This window comes from Hyla sarda, chromosome 9 (assembly GCF_029499605.1).
Source record: "Hyla sarda isolate aHylSar1 chromosome 9, aHylSar1.hap1, whole genome shotgun sequence".
NCBI lineage: Eukaryota > Metazoa > Chordata > Amphibia > Anura > Hylidae > Hyla > Hyla sarda.
Genome location: NC_079197.1, coordinates 127,601,000 through 127,613,774, shown reverse-complemented (window position 1 = coordinate 127,613,774; position 12,775 = coordinate 127,601,000). Strand labels below are relative to the sequence as shown.

Here is a 12,775-nt window from a genome sequence, read left to right as displayed (position 1 = left end):
TTGGCATCAGACTGCAGTTATACAATCTGCAACACATATGCTGGTTACTAGGTAACAAATATACATCAAATTTTCCATTAGGGGGAGTAAGAACTCTCCAGGTACAACACAAGATAAGCAGATCATAAACAGTTTATGATTTTACAGAAAGAAGAGCATAGGGTAAGGGAAGACCTATAGATTTACAGAATTTTAAGAACTGTATATAACCAACATCTAAACATTGCCAAATTGGGAGAAGTGACCCAATTTACTGTTGGGTGGAATCCAAATGTACTCTTAATGAGGGACATTTATCAATGTTTGCTTATGTATTCTTTTTTTTAGTAATTTTTTCCTTACTTTTTTTTTTTACTTATGTGTGACTTATTTATCAACTGGTTTCAGCCTGTTGATAATTTTCTTTCACGTAAGCAATTTTTTCTTTTTTACTTTGGTAGTAGCTTTTTCTGCTCCATGTTTGAGCTGGAGTAAATTTAGTCAATTTTTAACGCTGTTGCGACTTTTTTTTGCGCAGTTGCGACTGTCGCAGTTAATAAATACCTGACTACCCGTAGTCCATTTTAAAATTTTTACTACGTAGTTCATTTTTGGAAAACTTGCTTTTCTCGCTTTCCAGTCAAAATGTCGCATGAAAAATCGCGTAGTCGCAGTTGCGACAATTATAGTAAAGAAAACCTGACTAAAGCCGTTGATAAATGTCCATAAATATGTACATACAGCCCCCTCCACATGCACATCAACAATACTGCTATAAGTAACTCCTGCCAGCTGCCAAGGCCACATCTACTCAATGGTGTAATGAGTAACCACTATACAGATGTCCATTATATTCTGCTGACATGTTCACTTTTAGAGGTTTATGATGAGGGACAATCCCATCCTAAAAGAAATTCATTCTTTGGTTGGAAGCTGAACTTGATTTGGTTAAATAGCAATTAAGAGCACTTAAGATTTGGTGGCAGCCGGGGAAGGGGGAGTAAAGGTCAGCAGGCCTCACATGAAAGCTCAATTTCTACACCAGACGTCTGGGGGGGGAAGTGTCCTTCAGGCTACAAAACCTCAGATCTCTGGCAGACCAGGGCACTTGAAAAAATTAAGCAGCAGAAGCAGGTTAAAATAAAAAATATAAACAGACAAAAAAAACACACAACACAAAAAGAGTTCACAGACGAAACGGTATATAGTGTCAGCAAAAATGGGGAATCACAGAATGGACACTAAAATCTAAATTTTATTAGTTCTTACACTAAAATGCCAAAAAGAGAAACATCAAAAGATGTGAGGAAAAATATATAAATCAAGAAAAATGTGAAAAAATACTGTGAAAAAATAAAAATTATAATTTTAATTTTTTCACAGTATTTTTTCACATTTTTCTTGATTTATATATTTTTCCTCACATCTTTTGATGATTCTCTTTTTGGCATTTTAGTGTAAGAACTAATAAAATTTAGATTTTAGTGTCCATTCTGTGATTCCCCATTTTTGCTGACACTATATACCGTTTCGTCTGTGAACTCTTTTTGTGTTGTGTGTTTTTTTTGTCTGTTTATATTTTTTATTTTAACCTGCTTCTGCTGCTTAATTTTTTCAAGTGCCCTGGTCTGCCAGAGATCTGAGGTTTTGTAGCCTCTTGATTTATATATTTTTCCTCACATCTTTTGATGATTCTCTTTTTGGCACTTTAGTGTAAGAACTAATAAAAGTTAGATTTTAGTGTCCATTCTGTGATTCCACACAACACACAAACCATACACACATATTTGGACTAAACCATTGAATAAAAGACAAAAAGAGCACATTCATAATATGGACTTAACAACTAACACAAAAGACTAATGATTTATTAAGAAATATTTCTGGCAGATGCTGTCCCATTAATTCGTCTGTTGCATTTCTCTTCAGTCAAGAGCTTTCTGAAAATGCTCCAGGTATGTGAATGAAACATGCTAAATGACAATTAATGTTTTATTACATTTCCTGGACTGGTTGGTGCAGGACATATTCTTTACTTAAAGTAGAATAGAATTCCATATAAAGCGAATTCCAGGATCTTAATATTAACACAGAGTGTTGTAAATAAAGTTCTAAGAGTTCTAAATTGATCTGTTAATAAAGAATTATAAGTCTGGTGAAAATAACCGGAAGGCTTGGCAAATCTTTAAAAATAGGGCATTAGGACATGTCAAACGCACAGTCGGGGATCCTTTTTCTGCCCTCAGTCACCCTCAAGAGTAATGAGGGTTATGGAATACCCGGTTAGCAGAATCGAGAGGCTACCAAATATGTGAATATATACTAATGTGCCAACGGATAAAGTAAAGGGGCTTGTATGACCCACTCACATGCCCAGGTAAGCACACATAAGAACCACAAAGAGCACTCTTCTATAGAAGGGTAACAATCTTGGTTAGATTCCAACAGAGATAAATAGAATGGAGCACTCACCCAGTCAGTAGCTTAAAACAACTTCTTTATTTCTTCAATGATACAAACATGCGGGAGAGCGGACGGGAGCGGTGCAGAGGGGGCAGTGTACGAGCCCAAACACTTCCCCCTCTGCATCGCTCCCCTGCATGTTTGTATCATTGATGAAATAAAGAAGTTGTTTTAAGCTACTGACCAGGTGAGTGCTTCATTCTATTTATTTATTTTGGAATCTTATCTGATATCTGTATTGTGAGCAACGAGAAGGTCATGGGATATGCTACTGGAGCTGCATAGACTGTCTGTATATGGGATGCTAGCAGTGCAAATGTGGACTCTTTTGTGGAAGATAATCTTGCTTCGTTTCTCTTTGACCATCAGAGGACTCTTCGAACAAAAATGGAATATCCAAAAGCAGAGAACCCCTTAAAGACCAATCCCATTTTGACCTTAAGGACCAGGCCAATTTTATTTTAGCGTTTTAGTTTTTTCCTCCTCGCCTTCTAAAATCCATAACTCTTATATTTCCATCTACAGACCGATATAAGGGCTTGTTTTTTGCGTGACCAATTGTACTTTGTAATGAACCCTCTCATTTTACCCAAAAATTTACAGCAAACCCAAATAATGTTTTTTAGGGAGGAAATTTAAATGAAAACCACAATTTTGCACACTTTGGAGGGTTTAGTTTCCACATTGTACTCTTTATGGTAAAAATGACATGTGTTCTTTATTCTGTGGGTCAATACGATTAAAATTATACCCATGGCTAGATACTTTTCTATTTTTGTACCGCTTAAAAAAATCTCAAACTTTTTGTACACAAATCAGAAATATAAAATTACACTATTTTGACTACCTATAACTTTTTCATTTTTCCATATATAGGGTGGTATGAGGGCTCCTTTTTTTTGCACCGTCATCTGTACTTTTTATTGATACCACATTTGCATATATAAAACTTTTAGATCACTTTCTATTAATTTTTTGGGGGAATAAAATGTGACAAAAAAGCAGTATTTTTGGACTTCACCGTACGGGATCACTAACATTTTGATAGTTCGGACATTTATGCAAGCGGCGATACCAAATATGTTCATAAGAAAAAAATGTTTACGCTTTTTGGGGGTAAAATGGGACAATTTTCGTTTTTACTGGGAGAGGGGATTTTTCACTTTTTTTACTTTTTATTTTTACATTTTTCAACTTTTTTTAATTTTATTTATTTTACACTTTTTACGTCCACATAGGGGACTATCAATAGCAATCAGCTGATTGCTAATACTGTTCAGAGCTATGCATAGGACATAGCACTGATCAGTAGTATCAGCTATCTTCTGCTCTGGTCTGCTCGATTTCAAACTTTGATGAATGGATCCCTGCGGCAGCGCTGCGGGCGATCCAATCATCTATTTTAACATACGCATTGCCGCAGATGCTGTGATCTGTATCACAGCATCTGAGGGGTTAATGGCAGACATCCGCCCAAATCACGGATGTCGGCCATTACCGGCGGGTCCCCAGCTGCTGATAGCACCCGGGACCTGCAGAGTATGAGTATGACACGAGCATCGTTCCAATGCTCGCGGTCACACACAGAATGTAAATGTACAGCCTGGTATGCCAAGTACGGCCGCACCAGGACGTTTACGTCCATGGTCATTAAGGGGTTAAGGATATTTAGCTGGCAATGGAAGAAGGCAGTAAACTCTTATTGTGTGTTTATCAAAGCATTACTGTCATTAAACACTTGCCAATAGCACATGTCAAAAGTCGTTGACCACATCAGGTCTCAACCCTGGGACCCGCTGCGATCATGAATTATTAGCTGGGGCACAATGCTTTGCACACCGGCAAGTCAAGAGATCCGTATAATTATTTGCATAGACCTCAGATTAATGTACTTATCTCTTGGCCAGCAGGGAAGCGGAGCGTAATGTCACCTATTTCCCCGGCTAAGATCTAACTCACATATTGCATCGGGTCTCTGCAGCGTGACCCGATGCAACCAAAAACTTTTGACATGTTTGGCTAAGGCAGGACACCGCTGTGACTGTTGTTTAACTGAGCCGAGAGTCACTGCCTCTTATGGGGGGGGGGGGGGGCAGCGTGCTCAGTAGGGAAAGACAGGCCCCATTTTGGAGATTGTTAGGGTCCCAGGAGTCGTAACCCCCGCAATAAGACATTATTCCCTATCCTGTGGATAGTGGATCGGTTTAAGAAACTGGATAACCCCTTTAAGACTTTAGACTGTGGCCAGGGTATGCTGGGAGTTGTAGTTTCACAACAGCTGGGGGGCCAAAGATTGGAAATCACAGATTTGGAAAAAAGTCACAATGTAGAGGGCTGTTTAGATCTCAGAACACACTACCTCAGCAAAAGGGAAGAAATATTTCAATAGATTATTTTAGGGGAGCATAGAAAACTATTTGAGAATATAAATCACTGACATTTCTGGGATGGAATATAAACCGTTAGCATTAAGCATAACATTGATACCTTTCTATATAAAAGGTATCAAGCCTAAAATCTCTGCTACACAGCATGCAAACAGACACTGAGTGATGGAAGGGATAGATATTGCACATAGCAGTCACCAGAATGTCCATAGGAGCACAGGACTGACTTTTTTTTATAGAGTCTATGCTGAATGATCTACAAACCAAACAAGAAGCAATTAACCACAAATTGCTGAGCAGAGCAATATGCTGTGCGGGGGAGATACGGGAGTTTTTATTAAGAAAGAAGAATTCCTACAAAAAAAAAAGGAAGTTAGTCTCATACTTGCCTAATAATTGAATAACAAAAAATATGTACTCACCATCAAATTTGCTGTATCTGGAAGAAAATATATTCTGCAACGTACTACAAGGTTCAGTGACTGCAGCCTTGAAATCATGTTTACTTTGCTGGCTGTATTTCTCTTCCATTGATTGAGAGCAGCATGTGTGTCCCTGTGAACAGATCTTCAAATGGTCACCTAAAAATGAAAAAGTGGAAAAATGATGAGAATCATTTCTGGGTTGAACACTAAAGTACAAATATAATAAAATAAAAAAGTTTTAGGGCAGGGTCACATGTGACGTATCCGCAGAGTATTTGATGTTGCGGGTGTGCTAATGGAAGTCACAGAGGGACTGTAGAGCGAGCTCCCGGCCGTGGCCTGCAGCTCGCTCTGTAGTCCCTCTGTGACTGCTGTCGGCACACCTGCAGCGTATTTGACACCCTCTGTGACCCTGCTCTAATGGGGCTTTCCAGGAAAATTTAAAAATTTAGTATATGCTGTCCCCTGCACCAATACAAAAGCTGGCATACTTACCTCCTTTACTTTCCCAGTGCTGCTGCTGTCAGATCGTCCGAATCCAGCTAAACTCCTGTTCTGCCAGCATCCATTGATGACATGCTCCCTTACTGGCTAAGTGGGGAGCAGGACGTCAACAGAAGGAAGAAGAATGGAACCAGAGCAGAGAACAGAGTATCTGACAGCTGCAGCATTGGGGAGACAGGGGAGGTAAGTATGCTGGTTTTATTGTTTTAATGCAGAGGGAGGCATATACTTTAACACTGCTTCACTGAACATTATCTACAACTGTTTTTTGTATCACCAGTGTTGTTCTGGCTCAATATATTGAAACATACATGGTCAAGTTCAAGACTAGCATTCACTTTAGTACGAAGAAGACTATATTAGTGACATAAAATAATCACCCGTACGTTAACAACCATGGGTTCTAACAAGACTGCTGTATGTCAGAGTAGAAAAAAAGCCTCCTTTATTAGAGTCTAGGAGATAACTGCTAAAGCTACTAGATCTAGATTTGGTGGGTCAGGGCAAAGGTTCATTCAATAAAAAAAAAAAAAAAAGACAGCAAGCACATTTTTTAAAGTCACGTCTTTTGTCTCTTGGTTAGGGGGCAAATTCAGAAAACCTCACTCAGCTGTTCAAGGCTCTCAAAGGATCATTTGTGTCGGTAATTGGCGGATTCACTGTAAAGACACTTACACGGTCAGATGAAAATGGGCTTTATAACTACTACTGAAAAACAGAATTTTATCTTTAAAGGGGTACTCTGTGGAAAACATTTCTTTTTTTTTTTTTTTTTTTTATCAACTGGTGCCAGAAAGTTAAACAGATTTGTAAATTACTTCTATTAAAAACATTTATTTAGTTATATATTACAGAGAACGTACCTTTCTTTTTTTAATTTCTTTTTTTTCTTTCTGACCACAGTGCTCTCTGCTGACACCTCTATCCATATCAGGAACTGTCCAGAGCAGCTTAGGTTTGCGCCTACTCTCAACAGTTCCTGATATGGACAGAGGTGTCAGCAGAGAGCACTGCGGACAGACTATAAAAGTACAAAAAGAAAGGAACTTTCTCTGTAATATACAGCAGCTAACAAGTACTGGAAAGGTAAAGATTTTTTTAATATAAGTAATTTACAAATCTGTTTAACTTTCTGGCAACGGCTGGTTAAAAAAATAATAATAATTCCACCGGAGCACCCCTTTAAAGGGGCTTGTTCACTTCGGGACACCCCATTATTAAGCTGTAATCCCTGGTGGCTTGCCAATCTAAAAAAACCAAAGTGACTACAAAGATAAGGTTTACTCTCCCTCTTATACATCATGCCACAACAGATCAATGTCTTTAACAGACTAATACCCCAGCTGTTCAATACATCAATATACATTTCACTGTATTCTAGTAATCTGCCACATACATAATCCCGTCCAATTTTAGAGAATTCTATACTGGACAACCTAAGAAAATGATTTAGAAGGGGGGGGGGGGTGCTCTGTCAAAAAAATTATATATATTATAATAAGCTGACATTCAAAAGTAATGTTTTGATCTTTATCAAGAACTGTAAGGCTATGTTCACATATTAAAATAGCCTATGTTTCTTTTATTACTTCGGCAAAACAGTATACCAATTTATAGTGCTTCATACTCGTGCTGGGTCCATTGATTTCAATCAACCAAATGTAATCTAGTAGCGAGTATGTCTGGTCCGTGGCTGAGTATATACAGTTTTTTGCGGGACTCAAAAGAGCAAGTAAATAAATAAACAAATAAAAAACATTTCAGTCTTTTAAAATCAATACCATGGCATGAGTACATCATGGTATATGTTGGCATATCTGTTAGTTTGTCAACATAGGCTTGGTTTAAATATGTACATAGCTTGAGACCTTAGACTAACGTTAGACGAACCTGGCAACTTTGGGTGACTCTTCAGAAGAGTATGGAAGCCAGCCAAGCCTCAACCATCAGATGTTTGTGAAGAGAAAGGTTGGGAGTGTTCTATTTTTGCTGCCTAACCCTTTTGTTGTTGGAGGGATAAGACCCTGACCTGCTGGTCTTTGTTCACCTGGCTGCGGTAATACCATGACTATGTATGCACAACTTTAGCATCCAATCAGAGGCTGTCTAGGCCAGTTATTGTCTGAAGTGAGTATACAGGAAGTAGACACCAATGGGGATAGCTAGGCCAGCAGGAGTTTGATCAGGTGAGTAATTGATGTTTTGTTATTTTAAGGAGGTTTTAAAAGCTTGTAAAAAATTTTTTATCTCCTCAAACCATTTAATATACAAAATGTTTTGTGGATTCCGCAATGTTTGATAAAAAAAAAGGTATTCTGTGGTTAAATTGCCTGAAAATGTGGTGTGAATTAAGCCCAATTCCGACAGCAGCAGAAAGAACATCTGGATAACCTTGTGCCAGATTTTATGAAATTATATAACACAAAGCTTAGGACAATAGACAAAATTAAGGGCTCAACCATTAATATATACAATGTACAGTCATCCTCATTAAAAATCATCAGAGGAGAGGTCACATAAGGCTGCGAAATAAAAGGATATTTTTGCTTTGATAATTTCAAATGACTTGAATTTAATTTCAATGAAAATACCGACATCCTTCCTCGCATATTGATGGAAACCAGGAAACGATGGTATGTTGCAAAATTATTACATTAAATCACTATAAACCTCAGGCTTACATCTTGCTTACTGTTGGAAATCTGCAGCTGCCTCGGACAAAAATAAATACCGTAATGGGCAATAACTTGGGCGAGTACATTTTTTTTTTTTTTTTTTTTTATATATATACATGGATCAGCCATGCCATTAAAACCACTGACGTGAATTGAAGAACACGATTACTATGGCATCTATTAAGAGGTGCGACATACTAGGCAGCAAGGGAAAAGAGTGCATGTGTTAGAAGCAGGAAAAATGGGCAAGAGTAAGAACCTGAGTGACTGACAAGATTGTGAGGCTAGATGACTGGGTAAGGGAAACTCCAAAGTAGAAAGTCGTGTAGTATGTTCTATGTATGCAGTGGTTAGTACCTACTAAATGTGGCCTGAGGAAGGACCGCCAGTGAATAAGAGAAAGAGTTATGGGCACCCAAGGCTCAATGATGTATGCCTGGTCCAGAAGGGCTACTGTAGCACATATTGCTGAAAAAATAATGCTGGCTATGATATAAATGTTGCAGAACACAAAAGGCATCGCAGCTTGCTCTACAGGGCTCTGCATGCCCACAAGCCCATCAGAATGCCCATGCTGACCCACTTACTGTCAAAATCACCTGCAAAGGGCACAATAGCATCAGAACTGAACCATGTAACAATGGAAGAAGATCTGGAATGATGAATCACGTTTTCAATCACATCATGTGGATGCCCACGTGTGTGTGTGTGTGTGTGTGTGTGTGTGTGTGTGTGTGCACCGTTTCTTAGGCAAAGACATGGCACCAGAATGAACTAGGGAAAAACTATGACCCCATACATGTAAGGTGTGGTCTTGGCCTCCAAAATACCCAGATCCAAGTTTGATCAAGCATCTGTGAAATTTGCAAGAACAACAAGTCTGGTTTATTGAGGCCTAACTTTACAGTTGACAAGATCTACTGTTCATATAACAGATACCACAGGACACCCTCAGAGATCTCAAAAGAGTCTATGCCTTGATGGGTCACTGTCATTTTGGTAGCATGAGGGGGACCCACAAAATATTAGGCAGTATTCGGTTATAATGTTTAGCTGATCGGTGTGTCTAGTTTCTATATACCTATATAAACACACACCTATTAAAAAGATATTGCCCTTCTTTTCCAGTTAATGCAAAGATCACTACATCTGTAGTTAAACATAGACACTTAAAAATAAAGTACTGCATGCCGTAGCTATACTGTTACACATAGTATTCCGGTATAGGTGTCCACGGATCCAGCACAGTAAAGAAAATGTAGGGGGGTGTAAAAGAACCCATTGCAGTACCAACTAGATTACTTTTGACTAGACCTACATTTGTAGTATATAATCCAAATAAAGGAAAAAAAAAGTCTTGGCGGGCCCCATGCAAAGTAATCCTGTTACCAATGCATGCCACTAGCTAACTATAAAATAAAAATTATACAATTTAAATTAAAATAAATGAAAAATAAATAAACACCACCACCTCATCATCGACAAGTGCAATTTGTCCTTGTGAATAGGATATAGTTGTTCAGCTTTGTTCTCAAGACACCCGACTCTTGGGCAAGTGAATAACTAAGAACCTGATCTCACAGCTGTACAACTGTGTAGAACAACCACAAGTGTACGGTGTTAAGCTTCTTCCCTCAACTCTAGCAAAGCATTTTCTATTAAGGCAATAGATTCTTATGTCAAATCAACTCCCAGGGCAATTACTATATTAATTGTCTGATACAAAATGACACTGTTCAAAGAAACCCGACTCTTTGGGAAAAGGTTTTCTCATGGGCCGGTAACTTGAGCGGCAATGTGTTCTGAAGGATTTAGAAAATTCTCATTTTCCAAGGGAAAGCCAAAGAAGAATACATTAAAAACCACCAGACAGATTATTTTCAGAGGACTACAATAATAAAAGCACTCAAAAAAACAGGATGTATATTTTGGCTGAATAAGTATTTAATAAAGTGATATGTCAGCTGGACGTTCCCAGTAACACCCTGTGCCTAATGCTGTATCATCCATATTTCGGTAATAAGGAGCCAATACAAACACTTTAGAAAAAGCACTGGTCCAAGGCAGCATTAAGAAAGACCATTAGAAGCGATTTGCACGATTACCACAAGCACCATTCCCTCTCCAGCACACAAGAAAAGCTTTCAGTGAAAATGGCTCCTAACTGGAAAGGAACGTGAGAAAATATTTGGTTTTGTAGAACAGACTATTCGTTGACTTTTTTTTTTTATATAACAAAATAAAATAAAAAAATCAACCTGTTTATTGTTTGAAGTTTCTTCATTTCTAAATATACAAAACAAATGTCATTTTATTTCAGCTGGAAAACCTCTCATTTCAAACAGAGGCCTAGCACCACCTAACAAAAGTCTATAGACACCATATTATGGCGCTATACAACCAATAGTAAAGAGTCATCTTGTCCTCCAATGCTTAAAGGGGTAGTCCAGTGGTGAAAAACTTATCCCCTATCCTAAGGATAGGGGATAAGTTTGAGATCGCGGGGGGTCCGACCGCTGGGGCCCCCTGCGATCTCTCTGTACGGGGCCCCGTCTCTCCGCCTAGATAGCGGGTGTCGACCCCCGCACGAAGCGGCGGCCGACACGCCCCCTCAATACATCTCAATGGCAGAGCCGGAGATTGCCGAAGGCAGCGCTTCGGCTCTGCCATAGAGTTGTATTGAGGGGGCGTGTCGGCTGCCGCCTCATGCGGAGGTCGACACGCCCCCTTCCCGCGGGCTGTCAGGGCTCCGTACAGGAGATCGCAGGGGGCCCCAGCGGTCGGACCCCCCACGATCTGCAACTTATCCCCTATCCTTAGGATAGGGGATAAGTTGCTCACCACTGAGTCACCACTGGACTACTCCTTTAAGGTCTAAAGAAGGTTCATCTACCGCATAGAGTTCTATTGCCATGCCATAAAAACACTCAGAATATGCAAATAATTTTCCCTTAGATCATCACATCGTTTGATACTTTTAATGTATTGATCAAATGCATATGGTGACTGCATACATACAGTCATGGCCGTAAATGTTGGCACCCCTGAATTTTTGAGAAAATGAAGTGTTTCTCACAGAAAATGATTGCAGTAACACGTTTATTCCCTTTGTGTGTGTATTTGAACTAAACAAAAAAAGGGAGAAAAAAAAAGCTAATTGGACATAATGTCACACCAAACTCCTAAAATTATTGGTACCCTTTCAAAATTGATGAAAAATAAGATTGTTTCAAGCATGTGATGCTCCTTTAAACTCACCTGGGGCAAGTAACAGGTGTGGGCAATATAAAAATCACGCCCAAAAGCAGATAAAAAAAGGATAGAAGTTCACTTCGTCTTTGCATTGTGTGTTTGTGTGTGCCACACTAAGCATGGACAAAAGAAAGAGGAGAAGAGAACTGTGAGGACTTGAGAACCCAAATTGTGAGAAAATATCAACAAACTCAAGGTTACAAGTCCATTTCAAGAGATCTAGATTTGGCTTTGTCCACAGTGCGCAACATCATCAAGAAGTCTGCAACCCATGGGACTGTAGCTAATCTCCCTGGGTGTGGACATAAGAGAAAAATTGATGAAAGGTGTCACGCAGGGTAGTCCGGATGGTGGATAAGCAGCCCCAAACAAATTACAAAGATATTCAAGCCATTCTGCAGGCTCAGGGAGCATCAGCGCGAACTATCTGTCGACATTTAAAGGGGTACTCCACTGAAAAACATTTTTTTGTTTAAAATCAACTGGTGCCAGAAAGTTAATGCATACCCATCAGATCCAACAAAAAAACATTTTTTTTTTATATATCACTCCGTACCTAATCCTGACCATGTACATCTAAATTTGTATGTTTCTAGCACCTTTATTTATTTTATTCCACTTTAATTTAGCTTACTAGTCGGAATTCCTCTCAAAGGGAGGGATCTGTTAAGGAGAAAATAATAGAAAGACCGTTACCGGCGCCTAGTGCATTACCCTTGGTAACTTGGTAACAGGAGCAGAGGGATCCAGAAGCTGACCCAAAAACCATATAGATGGCCGCTCACCTTGGAGAACAGAAATATGAGCCTATCACCCCAGTGATAATGGGGTACTTTGGATCTGGAGTCGCTGATCAGCCTTCTGGGTTACAGGAGAAAGCAGTACTGCTGTCCTGGGTGAGGATGAGGAGAAACTTGAAAGAAACCCTTGTAGAATGGCGCTTCGGCTCCCACAAAAGGATGAAAATGGACCAGAAGTAGGTCCAAAGGTTCACAGTAGAACCGTTTACTTGGTACAAGAAAAATAAAAAACAGGAGATGACGCTTTCGGGAGGTGCGTGAGTCACATCTCCCTCTCTGGAGCAGCACCT

The 12,775-nt window shown here is 39.2% G+C and overlaps 1 protein-coding gene across 1 annotated transcript in view; it reads right to left on the bottom strand.

Annotated features, from left to right (window-relative positions):
- The window catches only part of GPC4 (glypican 4), a 103,748-nt gene that overhangs the window by 42,356 nt on the left and 48,617 nt on the right, over positions 1-12,775 (bottom strand). Inside the window, exon 2 of the mRNA XM_056537972.1 lies at positions 5,252-5,410. Coding sequence (XP_056393947.1) covers positions 5,252-5,410 — 159 coding nt within the window. The remainder of the gene's footprint in view (positions 1-5,251; positions 5,411-12,775) is intronic.